The sequence below is a fragment of the Schistocerca serialis genome, chromosome 4, assembly GCF_023864345.2.
Source record: "Schistocerca serialis cubense isolate TAMUIC-IGC-003099 chromosome 4, iqSchSeri2.2, whole genome shotgun sequence".
Taxonomy (NCBI): domain Eukaryota; kingdom Metazoa; phylum Arthropoda; class Insecta; order Orthoptera; family Acrididae; genus Schistocerca; species Schistocerca serialis.
This window is the reverse complement of record NC_064641.1, coordinates 872584883-872608577: the sequence shown is the minus strand read 5'-3', so window position 1 is coordinate 872608577 and position 23695 is coordinate 872584883. Positions and strand designations below refer to the sequence as shown.

At 42.6% G+C, this 23695-nt stretch overlaps 1 protein-coding gene across 1 annotated transcript in view; it reads left to right on the top strand.

Moving 5' to 3' along the window:
* The first annotated feature begins 23168 nt into the window (after window positions 1–23168).
* LOC126473525 (solute carrier family 2, facilitated glucose transporter member 1-like) overlaps window positions 23169–23695 on the top strand; it is a 72638-nt gene continuing 72111 nt past the window's right edge. Inside the window, exon 1 of the mRNA XM_050100631.1 lies at window positions 23169–23565. Coding sequence (XP_049956588.1) covers window positions 23422–23565 — 144 coding nt within the window. The 5' untranslated portion in view covers window positions 23169–23421. The remainder of the gene's footprint in view (window positions 23566–23695) is intronic.

Genomic DNA, 23695 nt, shown 5'->3' with positions numbered 1-23695 from the left:
TAAACACACTATTATTCAAACTCTGCGCCACTACTATTAAACATAGAGATAAATTCTTCGCTATGCAAACGCCTTTGGCTCACCCAGCGTACGCCTTCCACAGCCTCTCAATAACTGCCTCTGTTTGCGACTCTCGGCGCCACTGGGCATTGTCGCCCTCCAAAGAACAACCACTCACAGATACTACACACCAGTACCCTCACAAGGAGTACAGATCAACTAGATAAGGGCCGTGTCCCAATAGGCAACGTACCACGCCCTGACTGGGGTTTACATGGCCAAGACCTTCGCTTCCGCGAATGTACGGGAAAAGTTGGTGGTGGACTCTTGCCCTATTTCACTGTTGTCACAGCTGTTCTGCTGTCGGTTCAGAAGTTGAGCTGAAGTTAATATACTTTTTTCAAAGTGCATTACGACTTCTGCCTCTCAATGTCTCGTAAACACAGAGCCACCACTTCAGAGACTCTACTGTGAACATTATACACAACAGTTTTAAACACTGTTGTTGTTGTTGTGGTCTTCAGTCCTGAGACTGGTTTGATGCAGCTCTCCATGCTACTCTATCCTGTGCAAGCTTCTTCATCTCCCAGTACCTACTGCAACCTACATCCTTCTGAATCTGCTTAGTGTATTCATCTCTTGGTCTCCCTCTACGATTTTTACCCTCCACGCTGCCCTCCAATACTATATTGGTGATCCCTTGATGCCTCAGAACATGTCCTACCAACCAATCCCGTCTTCTGGTCAAGTTGTGCCACAAACTTCTCTTCTCCCCAATCCTATTCAATACTTCCTCATTAGTTATGTGATCTACCCATCTAATCTTCAACATTCTTCTTTAGCACCACATTTCGAAAGCTTCTATTCTCTTCTTGTCCAAACTATTTATCGTCCATGTTTCACCTCCATACATGGCTACACTCCATACAAATACTTTCAGAAATGACTTCCTGACACTTAAATTTATACTCGATGTTAACAAATTTCTCTTCTTCAGAAACGCTTTCCTTGCCATTGCCAGTCTACATTTTATATCCTCTCTACGTCGACCATCATCAGTTATTTTGCTCCCCAAATAGCAAAACTCCTTTACTACTTTAAGTGTCTCATTTCCTAACCAAATTCCCTCAGCATCACCCGACTTAATTCGACTACATTCCATTATCCTCGTTTTGCTTTTGTTGATGTTCATCTTATATCCTCCTTTCAAGACACCGTCCATTCCGTTCAACTGCTCTTCCAAGTCCTTTGCTGTCTCTGAAAGAATTACAATGTCATCGGCGAACCTCAAAGTTTTTATTTCTTCTCCATGGATTTTAATACCTACTCCGAATTTTTCTTTTGTTTCCTTTACTGCTTGCTCAATATACAGATTGACCAACATCGGGGAGAGGCTACAACCCTGTCTTACTCCCTTCCCAACCACCGCTTCCCTTTCATGTCCCTCGACTCTTATAACTGCCATCTGGTTTCTGTACAAATTGTAAATAGCCTTTCGCTCCCTGTATTTTACCCCTGCCACCTTCAGAATTTGAAAGAGAGTATTCCAGTTAACGTTGTCAAAAGCTTTCTCTAAGTCTACAAATGCTAGAAACGTAGGTTTGCCTTTCCTTAATCTTTCTTCTAAGATAAGTCGTAAGGTCAGTATTGCCTCTCGTGTTCCAGTGTTTCTACGGAATCCAAACTGATCTTCCCCGAGGTTGGCTTCTACTAGTTTTTCCATTCGTCTGTAAAGAATTCGTGTTAGTATTTTGCAGCTGTGACTTATTAAACTGATAGTTCGGTAATTTTCACATCTGTCAACACCTGCTTTCTTTGGGATTGGAATTATTATATTCTTCTTGAAGTCTGAGGGTATTTCGCCTGTTTCATACATCTTGCTCACCAGATGGTAGAGTTTTGTCAGGACTGGCTCTCCCAAGGCCATCAGTAGTTCCAATGGAATGTTGTCTACTCCGGGGGCCTTGTTTCGACTCAGGTCTTTCAGTGTTCTGTCAAACTCTTCACGCAGTATCGTATCTCGCATTTCATCTTCATCTACATCCTCTTCCATTTCCATAATATTGTCCTGAAGTACATCGCCCTTGTATAGACCCTCTATATACTCCTTCCATCTTTCTGCTTTCCCTTCTTTGCTTAGAACTGGGTTTCCATCTGAGCTCTTGATATTCATACAAGTCGTTCTGTTATCTCCAAAGGTCTCTTTAATTTTCCTGTAGGCAGTATCTATCTTACCCCTAGTGAGGTAAGCCTCTACATCCTTACATTTGTCCTCTAGCCATCCCTGCTTAGCCATTTTGCGCTTCCTGTCGATCCCATTTTTTGAGACGTTTGTATTCCTTTTTGCCTGCTTCATTTACTGCATTTTTATATTTTCTCCTTTCATCAATTAAATTCAATATTTCTTCTGTTACCCAAGGATTTCTACTAGCCCTCGTCTTTTTACCTACTTGATCCTCTGCTGCCTTCACTACTTCATCCCTCAAAGCTACCCATTCTTCTTCTACTGTATTTCTTTCCCCCATTCCTGTCAATTCTTCCCTTTTAAACACTAATGGCTATAAAATCTGGCACTGTGTAGTGAAACCGCCGGCCGGAGTGGCCGTGCGGTTGTGGGCGCTACAGTCTGGAGCCGAGCGACAGCTACAGTCGCAGGTTCGAATCCTGCCTCGGTCATGGATGTGTGTGATGTCCTTAGGTTAGTTAGGTTTGATTAGTTCTAAGTTCTAGGCGACTGATGACCTCCGAAGTTAAGTCGCATAGTGCTCAGAGCCATTTTGTAGTGAAACGGAAGACGACACATCACATTTCTTTACTCCAAGACTGAGCCGTGTGTGGCTCATGTTCCCGCCATCATTTATTTTACACCATGTTTTTAATGTCCTTCCACCTCACTCCGTTAATTTAAATTACTACTGTCACTGAGTTGCTGCTTTGCCTGACCGTGAACCGCGCTAGCAGCGCGTATCGATATATCCCGTCTCGTAGTATCTTTGCTCGTCTGCTACTACTTCCCGGTCGTTGTCTTTCGTAAGCGAGTTCGGTCGCGAGTTCGGGCTGCCAGTCAGTTGGAATGCGTCTGGAGCGCAGTCCGGACCTGCCAGTCGGGGAGTTACAACGCAGCACTAGTGCAGTCGGGTTGGAGCAGCAGTGAGGTCTGCGTCGACATGGCTCGCCCGACCATTGCCGCCACGCATCACTTGAGCCGGGCCACGGTCTTGGTGGATCGTCGGTCGGTCGCCCTACCGTTGGGTATCGTTCAGGTCTTCGTGCAAGTGTTCGTCAGGTTGTGTGTGTAAATGGCGCTATTTCCACTGACGACTATTTTAGATGTTGGCATTCTGAGAGGAGTGCAGGGAAGTTATCTCCACGCGGTGCAGTCGGCTGGGGCCACTGGCAGTCCCTGCACAGTGTCGGAGCATGTGTGGAGCTATCCAATCGCTACGAGCTTCGTGCTTCACCGACCCAGGACGTCAAAGTTGAGTAGTGGTTTCAACTACCCAAGCCACGTACATTCATGTTGTGCGGTTCATTTCAGTGGTTCGCTGTTGGGGAGGTTTTCCTGTGAGCAACACCGAGTGTTCCTATTGCTGAAATTTAGCCGCCATGTGGTGCAATTAACTATATTGGTTGTGTGGTGTCACCGCCAGACACCACACTTGCTAGGTGGTAGCTTTTAAATCGGCCGCGGTCCATTAGTATACGACGGACCCGCGTGTCGCCACTGTCAGTAATTGCAGACCGAGAGCCGCCACACGGCAGGCCTAGAGAGACTTACTAGCACTCGCCCCAGTTGTACAGCCGACGTTGCTAGGAAAGGTTCACTGAGAATTACGCTCTCATTTGCCGAGACGATAGTTAGCATAGCCTTCAGCTAAGTCAATTGCTACGACCTAGCAAGGCGCCAATTATCCTTTGCTATGTATCTAATGAAGCATGTACAGTAACAAGACCAATGTTCACCAATTGTGGATTAAAGTTAAGTATTCCAGCAGCTACGTACTTTTCTTTATAGCATTCATTACGTATCCTGTTTCAGACCTCACGCCAGCCTGCGTGAGTTAAACGCGTGCCTTTCGGTTACCCGTCACTGTGGATTGGCTGTCTTGCCAGTCCACAACAGGTTGACTACAATTCAAGTGCACCAGCGGAGTTTTCTGCCTTGTGGCCGTTAGTGCTTTGGTCACCTGCCCTGGCCACTGACATATATTGAGGCAGTATTCCTTTTGGGTGAAGTTAATTATATTACTGTATTTCGAATTCAAGTGTACCAGTGGAATTTTATGCCTTGTGGCCGTTAGTGTTCCGCTTACCTGCTCTGTCCACTAAGGTAATTTCAGGCAGCGTCCTTTCCTCACCTGTTGTCGCTGTCCAACATGGTGTGTAGTTTTGACAGCTAATACATATTTCATTGTGGATAATAAGGTTCGTAACTTTTGGTGTTTGAGTTCTCAGGTACTCAGGTTCAGACAGATTAAGTGTAGTTGGGCTCACCACATAAGTGAAAGAGGGAAGGCCGACCTCCCTGGAGGCTTCTGAGTGCCGATTTCTTTATTGTCCTTCTCACAGGTGTTTAATTGTATACAATCTATCATAGCCAATGAATAAAAAAATTCTTGCTTTTACTGGATTTTATGTATATTTGAATTTTGGAAAAACAATTGTGGCCTTTCAGTCACTTAAATCCTTATTCTAAAAAAAAAAAAAAAAAAAAAAAAAAGCATTGCGGCATTCTGCCTTTGAGAGGTTATGGTAATTTATTTTAAAATCGTGAAAATTTTATTGTGGGCCTTAAGCTGTTTGTATTGCATCTTGTTTGGATTCGTCTATTCACCCTTGCCTTGGGCTCTCAGCCTTGCTGTGTGTGTGTGTGTGTGTGTGTGTGTGTGTGTGTGTGTGTGTGTTTGTGTGTGTGTGTTAATTATTTTATTTATTTTATGTGCATGCTTGTTTTTACCACTTGAGATTTATCTTGTTGCTTTAAGATTTCTCGTTTGGAGGCCTTCAGCCGTGAAATAGTAGCCTTTTTGACACTCGTAGTACTAAAGGGAGTGAGACAGGGTTGTAGCCTATCCCCAATGCTATTGAATCTGTATATTGAGCAAGCAGTAAAGGCAACAAAAGAAAAGTTCGGAGTAGGAATTAAAATCCATGGAGGAGAATTAAAAACTTTGAGGTTCGCCGATGACACTGTAATTCTGTGAGAGTCAGCAAAGGACTTGGAAGAGCAGTTGAATGGAGAGTATAAGATGAACAACAACAAAAGTAAAACGAGAATAATGGAATGTAGTCGAATTAAGTCGGGTGATGCTGAGGGAATTAGATTAGGAAATGAGACACTTAAGGAAGTAAATGAGTTTTGCTATTTGGGGAGCAAAATAACTGATGATTGTCGAAGTAGAGAGGATATAAAATGTAGACTAGAAACGGCAAGGAAAGCGTTTCTGAAGAAGAAAAATTTGTTAACATCGAGTATTGATTTAAGTGTCAGGAAATCGCTTCTGAAAATATTTGTATGGAGTGTGGCCATGTATGGCAGTGAAACATGGACGATAAATAGTTTAGACAAGAAGAGAATAGAAGCTTTCGAAATGTGGTGCTACAGAAGAATGCTGAAGATTAGATGGGTAGATCACATAACTAATGAGGAGGTATTGAATAGAATTAGGGAGAAGAGAAGTTTGTGGCACATCTTGACTAGAAGAAGGGATCAGTTGGTAGGGAATATTCTGAGGCATCAAGGGATCACCAATTTAGTACTGGAGGGCAGCGTGGAGGGTAAAAATCGTAGAGGGAGACCAAGAGATGCGTACCCTAAGCAGATTCAGAAGGATGTAGGTTGCAGTAGGTACTGGGAGATGAAGAAGCTTGCACAGGATAGAGTAGCACGGAGAGCTGCATCAAACCAGTCTCAGGACTGAACACCACAACAACAACAACATATCTGTGACACTTTCTCCCCTGTTTCGCGATAATACAACACGGGCTGCCCTTCTTTGGACTTTTCCGATGTCCTTCGTCAATCCTATCTGGCAAGTATCCCACACAGCATAGCAGTGCTTTTAGCAGAGGACGAAGAATCTTAGTGTATGCAGTCTCTCTGGCATCTTTGTACTTTTCAGATGTCCGACAATCCTATCAGGTAAGGATCCCATACCACACAGCAGTACTCTAGCAGAGGACGAACGAGCTTAATGTAGGCAGTCTCTCTAACAGATCTGTTGCATAAATGTGCTCTCAATGAATCACAGTCTTTAGTTTGCCTTCTCCACAACATTGTCTACGTGTTCGTTCCAATAAAGGTTGTTCGTAATTGCAATTCCTGGATATTTAGTTGAACTGACGGCCTTTAATCTCTATAGCTGTGAAGGTTCGTCCGAAGAAAATTTTATTGAAACTGATATTCACAAACGATGAGGACTCAAATAAGTCAAAAATACAGAGAAAAGTTTTATTTTTCATTTTTACATATATTTTGAGATAGCCCTACAGTCTATGTTAATACAAAGAAATACATATGAGTGTTACAACAAAATTATTCTTAACATATAAAATAATCCTGTTTTTGTGTAAGAAACGTAACATAAGTGCAATTTCACTTCTTGTGAAAAAGAGCAGAAAGAGCAAAACAATTTATTTCAAATGTAAAGCACAGGAACATTTGACATGTGCTACATGGTACAAAAGTTAGACCTCTACAACCCCCTAACCTGCATTTTGATCTCTTTTTCTGTATGTTGTTCATCATCTCAGGTATGTGCTTAGCATTTGATACCCTGAATGGCAAAGATGGTAAAGCTTTTGGTGCTCTTGCCCATTTTGCTGGTGGACCTTCATCATCATCACCCTTATCATCATCACTGATAGAGTCTGATCTTTGCTCATTTTCTGGAACACCACAGAAAATAAGATTTTGTGCCACATCATGCTTGAAAACTTGATATTGCGTGATGACTTTTCTCGTAAATTTATCACTTTGCGTTGCTTGCCTATAGTCTAGCCAAGCTACTGCAACAGCAAAATCTATGAAGTGATGTATCACGCATACTGTGCATTTGTTCTGTTTCTCATTAGTGATTTTCCCACTACCCTATACAGGTGATCCATACCACCCATATATTTGCTGTATTTGGTAACCGCATTTGGCCTATGAATTTGGACATAAATCTTATCATTGTTTGACCAACGTTGAATTTGGACAGTGGGATGAACACCAAAAGCAGAAGATGCAACGTAAATGGGTTTATTGGGAAACCATTTCATTGCAGCCATTTTTTCGTCACTCCTTACAACCTGATCAAAAGAACTTCTCCCCTCCCCTTTCAGATCTAAATCTCTCTTGAAATTTACAGCTTTTGGATGACGATTAACCATGGTAGTCCCAGTTGCTAAGATTGGCCCATGATTTAGGAGACTGTCTAGTAAGGGAACAGATGTGAAGTATCATCGATGTATATTACTGACCCAGGTGGCAAGGAATCTGAAAGCTTTAGAACAACTCGTCCTCCAAATATCAAGGTTGTCAGGTACAAGGATTTTTCCATACGTGATATCTTTACCCTTTCCTTGATATAGCAAAAAGTCAAGTGGTATACCTTTGGATGTAGCTAGCACAAAGTTCTTCAAGCCAACTGGGTGAGGTTTACCCCTGGCATACTGGCTTACTTGACCTGTAAACGGTATCATCAGCTCATGTACATATGCATGAGTTGGTCGCGGATGATTTCTAAATGCATTTCTTAGTCTCTCCAGGAGTGGTCGTATCTTCCAATAACTGTCACTTCATTTGGTTTCCTCTAATACATCATTGTCATTAACCAGTTTCAGATTATCTCTTATCAGGTAAAACCTGTCCCTGCTGAGTGTATCTGCAAACAGTGAATAACGTGTTCGCCTTTCCCAACAGATTCTCAATCTAGGGAACTCCAGTAATACAATCAGCATACTAACCCCCCAAAACTTCCTTAATTCTGCTCCACTACAGTCTATTGACTTTCCTGTTAGTGTAACATGACGTAAATTTATGTAATAAGCCATATCATCAAATAATGTTTGTCAATATGTTGTGTGAAATATTGAAATGGTGACTTCACAGTTGGAATTTCAGGTGTTGCAAATTCTGGTACTTCAGGATTAAACCTAGAAATTAAAGTAAAATAACATAAATCTTTGCAAACTATACGTTAAATATGCCATATAAATTTGTATCTAGCAACTACTTACTCTGTCATGTGTCTCCATTTTGCACCTCTGTGTTGAGTCTCACTTAAAGGTATCCCAACATATTCTGATTCGGATGATGACTCACCAGCTGCTGCAGTTTGCGACCTGACAGCTACATAAAGCTCATCTTCTTCTTCAGACAGCCAAAATTCAGAAATATTTGGATCTTCCACTGCCAAAAGTTCCGCTATTCCTTCATCAGTTAGCCCTACAGAAGGGAAAAATGGGATTACTGGGTTCATTATTTTCTTTAAAGTAATACAATAAATACCCAATATATTTACAAGTAAGGGAAACATAATTTAGTACAGGATAACGACAGCAAACAGAAGAACATTTAGCAAAAAATGAAGAAACAAACACATTCACCATTATAATGAAGTAAATAATGGACCGAAGATTTATAGTGATACAGATCCGAGGCATCAGGGATGATATCTGCAATTATGTAGAACATTTTGTTCATGAAGAGTAGTTTCTCGGCAGAGATATTTATTCACTGGATAAATGAACCATTTGTGACTATAAATATGCTTCTAAATGAGTGAAATTGCAAAAGATAAGAATATTTATCTTTTTTTTTAATTCCCGAGATGGTGCATGTCGTTGTAACACTTACTTTCCAGCTGCTGCTGCCACCTGTTGATGGATGGCGTGAAGAAGTTTAAACAAATGACGAACAGAATGCGCTGAATGTATACTCTGTGATACCAGCAGGCGCTCTCCCTAAAGCGGTCGAAAAACGCGTAAAGAGATTTTAGACCAGAGGTATAACATATGGCACCTACGGACACTAGAGGCTAAATTTGTGTGATTTATCGCGTAATCAAAATTTAACAGATTTCTTGTCGTAATCTTGTGAATGACGTCGCACTTTCCGTTATTTGGAGCCAGCTGCCACGTTTCGCAACATACGAATATTGTGTCTGTCATTCTGCAGTTGGTTCTGAGAACCCATCAAAATCAAATCACGGAACTTCTATGAAGCCTCTCACATCAGGACATCAGTTCACTTGATCGACAAGATTACCCACAATTAAAAACGCCGAGAAGCACCAACAGACGTTAGTTTAGGCACCTGTAGTCATACCGTACTTTGTATCTTATAAAAATCCTTCTGACCAGAAAACGGAGTGTCACTGAGACTGTGGTTCTTCTTTAGCATCAGTCGACAAGTAGGACCGTCATTTCATCGACGCACCTGATGAGAGTAGTATGAAAGATCACCAGAATGCTATGCCCTTGGAAACCGAAAACCGGCAGTAAACCCATGAGTTGTTTTATTATCTCATAACATTTCAGCACGGAGCAGTGTGTTTGTCGCCCCGTAACAGTTAAAACAATCTTGGCACGCGCTACTAAATGGCCTATTTTATCGCTTTTTAATCACGATAGCAATAAGGTTTTCTACTGTAGCGCATACCATTCTGAAAGCAAGCAATAGTGCTTTAAAAACCATTCTCCCTGCGTCGGCAAATTACGTTTTGTATCCATCTCGGCTGATTGCTCTTGACTTTCCTGTTACGTTTCAGGTCTCTCACGAAAGCGGCGATAAAAGTCTTAATCGACGATCTCACTAAATTCATTTCCTCTAGTTGGTAGTTTAATGTCAGCCAGAAAACGAACCCATTAAAGTAAGGGCAGGAGTTTCGTTCGAGAAAATGCAGAAGGGACCCGGCCCTGTCTTTCCCCTATTGGTGGTACCACCAATGGCCGAGCGGTTCTAGGCGCTTCAGTCTGGATCCGCGCGACCGCTATGGTAGCAGGTTCGAATCCTGCCTCGGGCATGGATATGTGTGATGTCCTTAGGTTAGTTCGGTTAAGTAGTTCTAAGTTCTAGGGGACTGATGATCTCGAATGTTAAGTACCATAGTGCTCAGAGCCATTTGAACCATTTAATGTGGCCAACATCCTGTCTTGCAGCGCGTCCTTCCTTTTTCCCTTTCGCACGACCTTATCGCCAAGTACTTAGAATAAGTCTTTAACTCGTCACTGAAGTATATGTTGTATTTTATTTTTACGGATTAAATGTGTTTGCCAGACTGGAATCGAACCTGGAGCCTTGATTATCATCGAAAATGTTTCGGTGAGCTATACAGGCACACACGGAAGCAGTGTATCCCGTAACTCTCTCCCTACCTCTAATGGCATCGGCGCAAAAAACCCGACCAGTCTGGTAATAAGATTCAGTAGATCAGGAAGTTTAATTACAGGTTCAGTTTGACGAAAAGTGATAGAGGTTTGGTTTCCATTTCCAGAGGATCGAAATGTTAACCTTTCAGGCAAACTAGTAGCAGTAGGTGAAGAAATGGGGTGTCCTACAGCTACCAATAAAGAAGGCAGTATAAAAATATTATTTTATAAAGGGGTTTGTTTGTGTTGTTGCCTCAGATGATGATTAAACGAATATTTTGTCAGGATTTGTAAGTGATGGGTCCTTGAGGTACGGCAATACGTGAACACGGGAAGTACTGGGTGATCAAAAACTCAGTATAAATTTGAAAACTTAATAAACCACGGAATAATATAGATAGAGAGGTAAAATTTGACACACATGCATGGAGTGACATGGGGTTTTATTAGAACAAAAAAGTTCACAAAATGTCCGACAGATGGCGCTGGACAGCAAAACGTCAGTTACTGCGCATGACAATCGTGTATAAAAGGAGCTGTAATGAGAGAGAGAATCTCCCCACTCCTCCCCTGGGCTTCCCCTACCCCCATTCCTCCGCTCCTACTCCCGTCTCCTCTGCCATTGGCATCTTTGCTCACCCCTCTCCCTCCCCCCTCTTCCCAGGTCACTGGACTCGCACACGCTACGTGGACATTCGCGCGCCGGAGATCATCGCCATCAGTTTCTCGTGTGTGTGCCGTCGTGTTTGTGTTAGTGTCCAACGTCACACTCCAACGCTCACCTGTGCCATCGAATCATCAGTGTTTGTGCGCCGTGCCAACATGTTTCAGTGCAATTTTCGTCGAGTGTGAACAGCTCTCTGTTTTGTATTTCTGTGTCTACTGTTTTTTGCCCGTCAATCTATTACGTATCTTCTTCATGTTTTTTCTCATTGTCAACTCGAACGCTGAAGAGCAGCGTAAGATGCTGCTGCCAGCCTACGTATGTATATGTATAGGTATAAAAATTACAATAAAAGAAAAAAGAGAGAGAGAATCAGATGCGCCAGCATTTTTACGATCCTATCGCCATAGGAAGGGGTTCGAATCAGTAAAGTCCGTGACAAATGCAGCTGTGGCGAGAATGATTTCGAAGTTCGATGCCATGGGTTGCTTAGACGATATACCCTGTAGTGGTCGACCGAGCAGAAGGCATAATGCTGCTGAGACAGTTCAGGAAGGAATGAAGACTGTAGCGGATTCGTCTATGCACGGGAAAGTCAGCGCTCAAGCAGTCACACGTTGCACCAGCATGCCATACACAACTATTTGGTTGGCACTGAGGCGTACCCTCCGATGCTATCGGTACAAAATCCATCAGCATCATGAACTGTTACCTGGCGATTTAGTGAAGCGGAGAGCATTTGCGGTGTGGGGGTTTGAAAAGGTGCCGGAAGATGACGACTGGTTGAGTAGCGTGTTGTGGACCGACGAAGCTCATTTCACGCTCCGAGCGTCTGTCAACGCCCACAACTGCAGAATTTGGGCTACCGAAAATCCTAGAACTGTCGTGGAAACTCCATTGCACGACGAGAAAGTCACGGTATGGGTTGGATTTACCACATCTACCGTTATCGGGCCTTTTTCTTCGAGGAAATGCGTGATTCTGGTTTTGTAACTGCTACCGTGTTGGGTGAGAGGTACGCCGATATGTTACAGAATCGCATCATCCCCAGCCTGGCTGATAAACACGTGCTGGAACGTACGATGTTTATGCAGGATGGCGCTCCACCCCATATTGCTAGACGCGTGAAAGATCTCTTGTGTGCGTCGTTTGGTGGTGATCGTGTGCTCAGCCGCCACTTTCGTCATGCTTGGCCTCCCAGGTCCCCAGACCTCAGTCCGTGTGATTATTGGCTTTGGGGTTACCTGAAGTCGCAAGTGTATCGCGATCGGCCGACATCTCTAGGGATGCTGAAAGACAACATCCGACGTGAATGCCTCACCGTAACTCCGAACATGCTTTACAGTGCTGTTCACAACATTATTCCTCGACTACAGCTATTGTTGAGGAATGATGGTGGACATATTGAGCATTTCCTGTAAAGAACATCATCTTTGCTTTGTCTTAGTTTGTTATGCTAATTATTGCTATTCTGATCAGATGAAGCGCCATCTGTCAGACATTTTTTGAACTTTTGTATTTTTTTGGTTCTAATAAAGCCCCATGTAATTCCAAGCATGTGTGTCAATTTGTACCTCTCTACCTACTTTATTCCGTGATTTAATCAGTTTTCAAATTTATACTGACTTTTTGATCACCTGGTAAGTTTAAACAGTTTTATTAACAAAGACGGATTATAAAAGAGGCATGCTACGTGCATCCATCATCACTGTGTCTGACATCCTAACACCGGCTAATTACGGTCGTATCTAAAGGCTCCGTGGTGAGCTAAGAAAAGAGACCTATTCGCGCCCGAGGCTGCGCCCGCTGAGGACGACGGCCAGTCGCGTACTCTCCGTCGCAGTGCGACCAGACCCCCGTCTACTGACCAAGCAAACTGTCAGCATTCCATACAGGTCGGCTGGCGATCGCGTGTTACGTACCGTACGGCTGGGCGCAACCCATAGAGCCTTACAGTTTGGAGGTTGTACTGTAGTTAACACCAACACAATGGAGCTGGGACAGGCGATTTCGGCAACGTTGAAATCAAAGCAGACATTGATCTCTGGACTGGACAAATTAAAAATGTGTGCTTTTTCTCACACACCTACTGAAACACTCTATGAGCGATTACCTAAGCATATAGTACGATGGTGAGTCAAATGAAAACCTTAAATTTGTAATAACAAATCGAAATTTCGCACTGTTATCCTGCAAGTTGGTAAGCGTGCTACAAACAGCGTGCAGTATGGCCTGTAATTGGCAGCATAGTGCAGCTGCACACATATGGTAGCAGTATCAGTATAAAGATGGCCGCCCCACTTGCGACTTGCACCAGGCAAGAACAGTGTTCTGCTATTCGGTTTTTGCGTAGTGAAGGTGTGAAACCTATTGAAAGTCATCGACGAATGAAGGTTCAGTATGGTGATGCATGTTTGTCACAGCAGCAAGTCTAAGAATTGAGTAGGAAGTTCGCAAATGATGTGACTTCAGTGGAAAATGCTCTTCGTCCAGGTCAGGCACAAGGAGTTGTGACTCCAGAGAACATTGCAGCAGTTGAAGCCATAGTGAAGGAAAACCGAGGAGTGACACTACATGACATTGCAGCATGTTTACAGATTAGTCATGGGTCAGCACACCACATTGTGCAGGATGTGCTCCAGTTTCACAAAGTGTCTGCAAGATGGGTGCCACGGCAGCTGACTCCTGAAATGAGAGAACGACGTGATGATGCTTGTGAAGAACTTCTTCGGCGCTTTGAACGAGAAAGTGATGGCTACCTCGCAAGAATCGTTCTAGGGACGAAACCCGTGTTCACTTCCACCAACCGGAAACGAAGACAGCGAGCAAGGAACGGCGCCATTCCTCATCACCAAAACCAAAGAAGTTTTGAACTTTGAGACGAAAAGGCGTCATTTTGGAGCCTAGAGGGACTACTGTCACCACTGAATCATATGCAGATCTCCTAAAAATCATTTGCGGCCTGCAATAAAATCAAAGGGACGTGGATTGCTGTCAGCAGGTGTACTTTTGCAACATGACAATGCAAGGCCCCACACTGCCCGTGCAACAGTTGCAACACTCACAGACCTGCATTGTGAGTGTCTTCCTCATCCACCATACTCACCAGACCTTGCCCCAAGTGATTTCCCTATGTTTGGACCACTCATAGACGCAATGTGAGGAAAGAAGTTCCGTTCTCATGAAGAGGTAAGCCACACAGTGCATGAGTGGTTGCGTGGACTACCAAAAGAATTTTTTCTAAAGGAATTTACGCACTTTGTAAGCGCTGGAGGACTTGCATTGAGCGTGGGGAAGATTATGTTGAAAAGTGATATAGCTTTGCACCACTTCTGCACAGTAAATAATATTTTTAAAAATATTTAAGGTTTTCATTTGACTCACCCTCGCACAATAAACTTATTCTCGTCTCAGAAGGATACTATATTATTTTACAGAATCACAAAACACGCGTATTTAGAGAAGTACAAAGTAAATCCTAGGGTGTACGAAAAGTGGAGGTGTTGATGACGAATATTCTTGCACCAAGAGAGTAGGGATGGCGGTTATCGCTGAACCAACCGGTTTTTGGTTGTATCTGTATTTTTCCACGTCACTTTAATCTGGCTGTTAAAACTACTTAAAACAACCCGTTTCCGAAACAACCAGTTTTTTACTTCCTATAATAAACGGAGAAATCAAACAAAAATTGACAATTTTGACTGACTCAGTTTCAAGTTACAAGATTCAAAATATTACATTAAACAGTCAACTGAAAGACAACTAGATCATCCAGTGTTGGCTGCTTTTCTCGAAAAGTAATAAGTGGTTAAATACTACTAGAAATCACCAGTATTTTCTTATTCATTCTGCTTCTTTTTTTTTTTAACTCAGCTTAAAAATCATGTTGTAATCGGGGATCGCAACACTATTTGGACATTACGAAAGCTCAGTTCTAAAGGGTGAAAACCGAGGATGAAGAACTGTTTTTCTTGTTAATTTGTCCGTCTTCAACGGTTACAAACAGGGAAAGGGGTGTCGTGCAGACACAGGCAGCAGACCAGCTACCTTCTCTTTTTATTGTATACTATGAATGAATCTTTTAAGTTTTTAATTTATTACTGTCACCATAATGTCCTTCCTCTTCTATTATTTCACAGAGATGGCAGACAACTCTAATCTTTTAAAGGAAGTGAAGCATTGTACTTCATTACTACCTAACTTCGTAAAGATATTTCAAGACTAGTAGCGGTGCCATTCTGCAATACAACGGATGTCCAGTGATGACAGCCAGTAACTACCAACCAGACAAGGTGGAGGGCAACTCTTGCACACGGCACGTACACGCGAACATTAAGCCACGACACACAGCAACAGTGACGTTATTGTCTCAGTAGTGTTGAACCGATTCTTACGCCATGTATTTGCTGTTCGATTCTGTCGACACTGTTATTAAAATAGCACTGATCGCTCTTCCCATTTTCTATAATAACGCAAGATGTCAAGCCAATGCAAATTTTACGAATGTAAATTACTCCTTTTTCTCACAAAAAAAAGGTTTATTTAAAAACGAAAAATTTTAACATTGCTCTTATAGCTAATAGATATTTCGGGTTTTTACTGGGTTATTAGTAAAAAATAAAAAAAAACTGTGGTAACCGAGACCAAACAAATACAGAAAAATATCGGTTATTCAGAACTAGAATACCGGTGTCGATTTTACCGATCGGTCTTCCCAATCCCTACCAGAGAGACACTGATGCAGACTAAATTTTTCGTCTCTTGGTCTTGAGCCGTGAGACAATATGGAGCACATAACTAGCGCTCGGTACTCTATGAAGCAAATTGCGTAACCATACACCGTGTGACAGCATTCGCCTGCGTTATTTCTTTGTTTGTCGTCCTCGGTGTCGACGTACAGACCAAACATTATCCTCCTCTATTCTTTTTTTATTTCACACAATGCCATCATTATCAACTACAAATTCAAACACCTCATCCTCATCACAACTGGATTCGTCGTTGCCATCATCATTACAACTGCTGTCAGAATCAGACCCACTTTCACTCTCTATATGCTTTAGATTTTGTACCCCTTCCAGCTTTTCCTCCATTTAAGTCAATTTTGAATCTACGTTTTCGTTTACTTTTACCGGTTTTTCTTCTACCACTATTGCACGCTTCTTTTCTACCTCAGTTTCTGGATCATTTTTAATGTGATCGATTTGGTTAAGTTTAACTCTACTTTCAGCACAAAATTTCTTGGAAACCTCCACCTTCCTACTATTGTCATCACAAAGTTTCTGTCTCTCTTCTACACATTTACTACTCAACGTTAATTTCTCATTAGTATTATGTACTTTCTTTATGCTATTTCCCAACCTACTAATATCCTTTTTCATGCTATTTTCCATCCTACTAATATCTTCTTTTGTCGCTATATTACTCAAACAACTCAAACTACTCATAATTTGCCTTAACATCGCTTCCACTTTTCCGTTTGCCATAAACTTTCGTTCTTGCTCATTTTTGCTACTAGATTCCTCTCCTTAAACTCCTTAATCTCACTCCTTTCAGTACCGTTTTCGTCCATTTCGCTCACATCACCACACAATGCAGATGCCGCTTTTGTCATTTCATATACAACAGGACACTCGTCCCCATTATTCAAACTCGTATTCATGTTTGATTTATAACCACTATCCGTCTACAGAACCAGTCCCACTTATGTCCTTCTGTTCATTTAACAACTTATCGTCTGCAGCTTTCTTTTCAATCACATTGTCTTGTTTGTTAAGGCCATTCATTATGTATCACCTAATATAAAACGGCTTCTGCTATGAAATACCTTATTTTTCAGTCACTCGTGTCCTGCTTCTGTTGTTGCTGCTGCTGCAGTCGTCATCTCGGTCCACCGTCTGCACAGCATGGCAAGTTGTAGTTCTCTTGGTGAAGACTTGTTTATCCCAGTCAGCTGTGCCCACCTATGTGCTGATTCGCTGCTCCTGTACTCACTGGCTGCTTCCATAGAAACCACTTGCTGATTGGCTGCTGTCATACTGTGACCATGAAACCCAAGAACTGAGTGGCTGTTGCACTTTGTGCACTATAAATCGATCTTGATTTCACTGTTCAAAGTTTGCAGGTTCTAGTTTATTGTGCCCACATGCAAATATCCTCACACGGGCACCAATATGTGACGGTTCGTCTTCTTTATTTCTTTGTTTGTTGATCTCAGTGTCGACGTTCTGTCTGAAAAATGGGGTGCAACCGTGCAGTACTGTCTACTGTAAATGATGTAGCTGACAGGTGCACATTGGAGTTTCATAGATGTTTTCTTGCCGGCCGGTGTGGCCCAGCGGTTCTAGGCGCTTCAGTCTGGAACCGCGCGGCCGCTACGGTCGCAGGTTCGAATCCTGCCTCGGGCATGGATGTGTGTGATTTCCTTAGGTTAGTTAGGTTTAAGTAGTTCTAAGTTCTAGGGGACTGATGGCCTCAGATGTTAAGTCCCATAGTGCTCAGAGCCATTTGAACCATTTTTGATGTTTACTTTCACTTTTCACCCCCCCCCCCTCCCCCCCCCCCACCCCACCCCCAATATACACATTTAATATGACCAGTGTACTGCTGTTTAACTTTCGATAAGCCTCATTAATAGATTTCAGGCGAACATCCACATACTGCTAAAGTAGTTTACTGTTGAATATCTATGAACAGTAAAAACATAACCACATAATTCACAGTTCTTTCGGAATAATCGGGTATGTATGGAGCAGACACTGTCACACGGCCTAATTGTGTAACACTTATTTCACAGATAAGTTGAAGCATTGTTGTTCTAACCAATACAGGTCTCTCGTCTGAAACCCGGCTGTGGACAGACTGTCTCGGGCCCAAAAATTAGGCCCTTATATATCCTCACAATAATAGGTCGTGAAACTACACATTTTTCCAAGTTTAATTTACAAAAATTACAATTAAAACTTAAGTCATTAAATTAACTGAATACATCGAAAAATTGTTTCTTTTTAAGAGTTTCTTCTACTACAAGGGTTAAGCCGAATTATTTGTTTGAATCATGAAATTAACATATGTAGTTACGCAAACAATTCTATTGATAAAACTGTTAATTACTTTGGTATTAATGAAGGGCTGGCTTTGCTAACATGCTTTCAAATAGAGCTACATAGATACTTCAAGATTACTAGTATTTCGTCTTCCAACTGTTTATAATTAGTACAGAATTTATATTTGTTTATAAGTCAACAATAGAATTTAAGTTACGAAACAATTAATGATTTCGCCCTATAATGAAAGCATTAATTAGAAACAGTGAAAATAAATTATAAAATGAATTACATACATAAACTTAGCACAAAATTAGATCGGGTGTTATATTCTTTAAAACTGAAGGCCAACCTTTCTGCTTTATGAAAATGCAGATTATATTCACGTATCCAGAATGAGATTTTCACTCTGCAGCTAAGTGCGCACACTCCGCTGCAGGGTGAAAAACTCATTCTGGAAACATCCCGCAGGCTGTGGCTAAGCCATGTCTCCGCAATATCCTTTCTTTCAGGAGTGCTAGTTGTGCGGGGTTCGCAGGAGAGCTTCTGTAAAGTTTGGAAGGTAGGAGACGAGATACTGGCAGAAGTAAAGCTGTGAGGACGGGGCGTGAGTCGCGCTTGGGTAGCTCAGTGGTGCCGGCACGGTAGCTCAGCGTGTTCGGTTAGGAGGCTGCGTGCTCTCTGTAATAAAAAAACTGAGTCAAGGACTCAACGATCAGCTGAACGGATATCCTGCAACTTCAGACCTCTCCGCAGTGTCAAATCATGTGAGGGCATGTGACGTTGTTGACGGTGATCTGTCCACCGGATGTTGACTTTCAGCTTGGCGGTCCCTTTGGTGCTATTCGAGAGAAGCGGGCTATGTGCTAGCACTGGGTTTTAAACTCTCTCTTTTTCCTCCTCATCAACAACATATAGGCGACACTAAAACTACATACACATTCATCACAGTCACCTACACTCAACGTGTCCACTTGCGAAGCAATACTCACATATCGTGCCACCGTGCATGAAGAAAGAAAACCTGTCTAATTAGGCAGCTGAATCTTCTCCTCAACATCTTCCAACGAACAAGCCATACTACATTACTTTAGGTGTAATGATGGAATTTTACATGTTTTGTTTCTATTTGTAACGCATCTCTTCGGTTTGACAGAAAAGTTATCATCAACCCGCAGATTGATTTGAACCCACAGTGCTTTATCAGGTTTGGTCCTATTGGATGTGCGATGCTCTGGACTTCCTGCATTTGAACTGCCTTACGTAGCGACTTACAGGGGGACTTGACAATATTGCACCATCGGCCGTTATTTTGATATTGTTTTATTAGGCTACCATTTTCGACATTCCAATCACGTAATCATCAGGCCTGTGCGTGAATGACACCAACTACCACCCGTGCGTGTAGAAGACAAGGCATCATTATTCGTATCTGGTTCCACAGCTTCATGAACATCTGTGCTCTTCACACTTGTGACAGTGACTCAGTTTCAAATGCTTCAAATGGCTCTGAGCACTATGGGACTTAACAAAATGGTTCAAATGGCTCTGAGCAACATCTTAGGTCATCAGTCCCCTAGAACTTAGAACTACTTAAACCTAACTAACCTAAGGACATCACACAACACCCAGCCATCACGAGGCAGAGAAAATCCCTGACCCCGCCGGGAATCGAACCCGGGAACCCGGGCGTGGGAAGCGAGAACGCTACCGCACGACCACGAGATGCGGGCTATGGGACTTAACATCTGAGGTCATCAGTCCCCTAGACTTAGAACTACTTAAACCTAACTAACCTAAGGACATCACACACATCCATGCTCGAGGCAGGATTCGAGCATGCGACCGTAGCAGCAGCGCGGTTTCGGACTGAAGCGCCTAGAGCCGCTCGGCCACCGTGGCCGGCCTAACTCAGTTTGTTATCACATGTGTGAAGACCACAGCATGCTCATGAATTTCGGGTCTCAGCAGCACATGATGCGAATATTGACGCCTTGTCTTACAGATGCACAAGTGGCACTTACGAGAGAAAATCCCCATCGCACCCCACCGAGTTTAGTGGTAACACTGCCCCATTGGACAGCCCGTCAAAAACTGAACACAGATCAAGCAAACAGGATGGCTGTATACTGAACTGTGGAAAAAAAGGAACAAAATAGAAGCAGTGAAAGGTTTCAAGATCAAAATGTGCAACATCGAACTACTGTCACTGAGTGTGGAGTCGTGATCATGTCATGATATTGGGCTGCGATGGGGGAGATCCGGGTTCAGATCTCCGTCGTCCCACCACTTTTTTTTCCCGCAAAATTATGAGCTGTCCGTCCGATCATTGACGTGTCTGTTACCTGTATTCAAATTTGTGTCTGTATGGTGGTTGAACATCCGTTTGCAACAGCGACATGTTACGAAGGGACCTCCAGAAGTACGTACCTCCTATTTGTTCTACACAAGTAGTGCATCTTGCGTTCCGTTTTGGAAGTTTTGACTCCTTAATTCCTTCGGTGTTAACATAGTTCACGCAACTTTATTTGTTGCTTTCATTTCCGCGAGAGGTCTTTGCGGCATCTCGCCTCGTGTCACCATTCATCACATTAACTTGCGACGGTAATATATTCATATCACATGACTCAAAAATCAATGACCAGTGTAGAGTATGAAAATTGCAAAGACTACAGAAGGAGAACAGAAATGTCAATGACAGGACGGACAGTTAATAAATTCGTAAAAAAAAAAGAAGATTAGGTATAAGGGAGGTTCGAACACGGTTCTGCCGCTTTTTACTCTATCAGCGTGGCCACACAACCACGACACTGTAATTTTTGCGAGTCGCCCGATGTTACACATCTTGAGCTTGGACCATTCACTGTTTCTATTTTGCTTCTTTTCTCACAGTTCTGTACACTTTCTTCTTGTTCTCATGCTTGAACTTTCAGTGTTTGACTGACAACCCACTGAGCCATTTTAGCACTAAATCTGAGGGAGGTGTGATGTGATGTTTCCCTTGTTAGTGTCATTCATGCGACAGGCCTGAAGATGACGTGACTGGAACATCGAAACTGGTTGCCTAATAAAACAGTATCAAAGTAATGGCAGTTGGTACAATACCATTACATTTCACCAACTAACTGCTGTTTCACACTCCAGAGCCCACGATGGAGTTAGATTTGCTTAACAATGAGATTCACTGAAAGACTTCGAACCACTATACACCGTAGCAGTATTCACATTAGCGTACGACTGGCAGAGGCGGCAAGTGATATATATATATATATATATATATATATATATATATATATATATATATATATATATATATATATATATGTTGTTGTTGTGGTCTTCAGTCCTGAGACAGGTTTGATGCAGCTCTCCATGCTACTCTATCTTGTGCAAGCTTCTTCATCTCCCAGTACCTACTACAACCTACATCCGTCTGAATCCGTTTAGTGTATTCATCTCTTGGTCTCCCTCTACGATTTTTACACTCCACGCTGCCCTCCAATACTAAATTGGTGATGCCTTGATGCCTCTGAATATACCCTACCAACCGATCCCTTCTTGTAGTCACGTTGTGCCACAAACTTCTCTTCTCTCCAATTCTATTCAATACCTCCTCATTAGTTATGTCATCTATCCATCTAATCTTCAGCATTCTTCTGTAGCACCACATTTCGAAAGCTTCTATTCTCTTCTTGTCTAAACTATTTATCGTACACGTTTCACTTCCATACATAACTACAACCCATACAAATACTTTCAGAAAAGACTTCCTGACACTTAAATCTATACTCGATGTTAACACATTTCTCTTCTTTAGAAACGCTTTCCTTGCCATTGCCAGTCTACATTTTATATCCTCCCTACTTCGACCATCATTAGTTATTTTGCTCTCCAAATAGCAAAACTCCTATACTACTTTAGCGTCTCATTTCCTAATCTAATTCCCGCAGCATCGTCAGATTTAATTCGACTACATTCCGTTATCCTCGTTTTGCTTTTGTTGATGTTCATCTTATATCCTTCTTTCAAGACACTGTCCATTCCGTTCAGCTGCTCTTCCAGGTCTCTTGCTGTCTCTGACAGAATTACAATATCATCGGCGAACCTCGAAGTTTTTATTTTTTCTCCATGGATTTTAATTCCCACTCCGATTTTTTCTTTTGTTTCCTTTACTGCTTGCTCAAAATACAGATTGAATAACATCGGGAATAGGCCACAACCCTGTCTCACTCCCTTCCCAACCACTGCTTCCCTTTCATGTCCAACGACTCTTATAACTGCCATCTGGTTTCTGTACAAATTGTAAATAGCCTTTCGCTCCCTGTATTTTACCCCTGCCATCTTCAGAATTTGAAAGAGAGTATTTCTGTCAACATTGTCAAAAGCTTTCCCTAAGTCTACAAATGCTAGAAACGTAGGTATGCCTTTCCTTAATCTATTTTCTAAGATAAGTTGTAGTGTCGGTATTGTCTCACGTGTTCCAACATTTATATATATATATATATATATATATATATATATATATATATATATATATATATATATATATATATAATACCTAGAGGCCATCGGAAATCGAAGTGCGGTTTTCTAGATACGTAGCGTTGAACTTAACCTACTGAACGACTTTTGAAATTTATTTTCAGCCCTACATTAGACTCTTCATTATCACCTTCTTCGGCAACATAATTTCTATTAATGTCCCGTCCAACGAGCCATACTATAACTCTCTCACTCCATGTTTCGGACACTCTTGTTCACCGATGGTTTTTTTTGTGGATTTATTTTATTTTGTAACTCTTGCGACATGCTAATTAGCAAAGAAGCACTCGTTTATTCATTACAGTTAACGTTTAAACACTAGTGTAGAACCTATTGGCCGAGGACGTCTAGGATCAGCAAAAGTGGTGGGGAATGCAGTGACGAAATCCGACCTCAGAGTGTCTTACGCTAGCCGATAGTAACGGGTTGAGTTCACGACCCATTCACATTTGCTTATCACGGCGGGAATACGAAGAAAAGAAGAATAAAAGAGACCCGGGGCACAAATTACAGCAAGAGTACAACAGTCACCGAGCGCGTATATAACCGTTTACACTGTCGCGCGCCTGCGGGTACTGCAAGAACTTCGGAGGCAGCCGTGGTGCCATTAGACCGCCGTGACGGAGTTACGGATATCTGCCGCTAGTTCCTGCACGTCGCGCCTCTCCCTGGATAAGCGATTCGACAGCACCGACACCCGTCCGACTTGCTAGCGGGCATCTGTTCGGGCGTTCGGTGGGCTGCCGCAGTAGTAGAAAGGTTGCAGTGGAGTAAGCTGCAGTGCAGTCACCAGTGTAGGGAGTGTCGACCGAGATGCCGTCCGCCTTGGCTTCGTTCTTCGTGAACGGCGTGGTGCTCTGCATGTACGGCAGCTATGGGCTTGCGGCCATGCTGGAACGCGTTACCTCTTCCTGGGCACATGTCACTTGCACGCGGCGCAGCTACGCCCCGACAGAGGTGAGTGGATGTTCCTGCCTTACTTATACTGGAAGTCAAAGAATAGAGTGCTGCTTTTGTCAGGTAGCTCGATCGAGTTCGAGTAGCCTAGCTCCACCTGCAAACAGGACCACTGTTGCTTCGTGATACG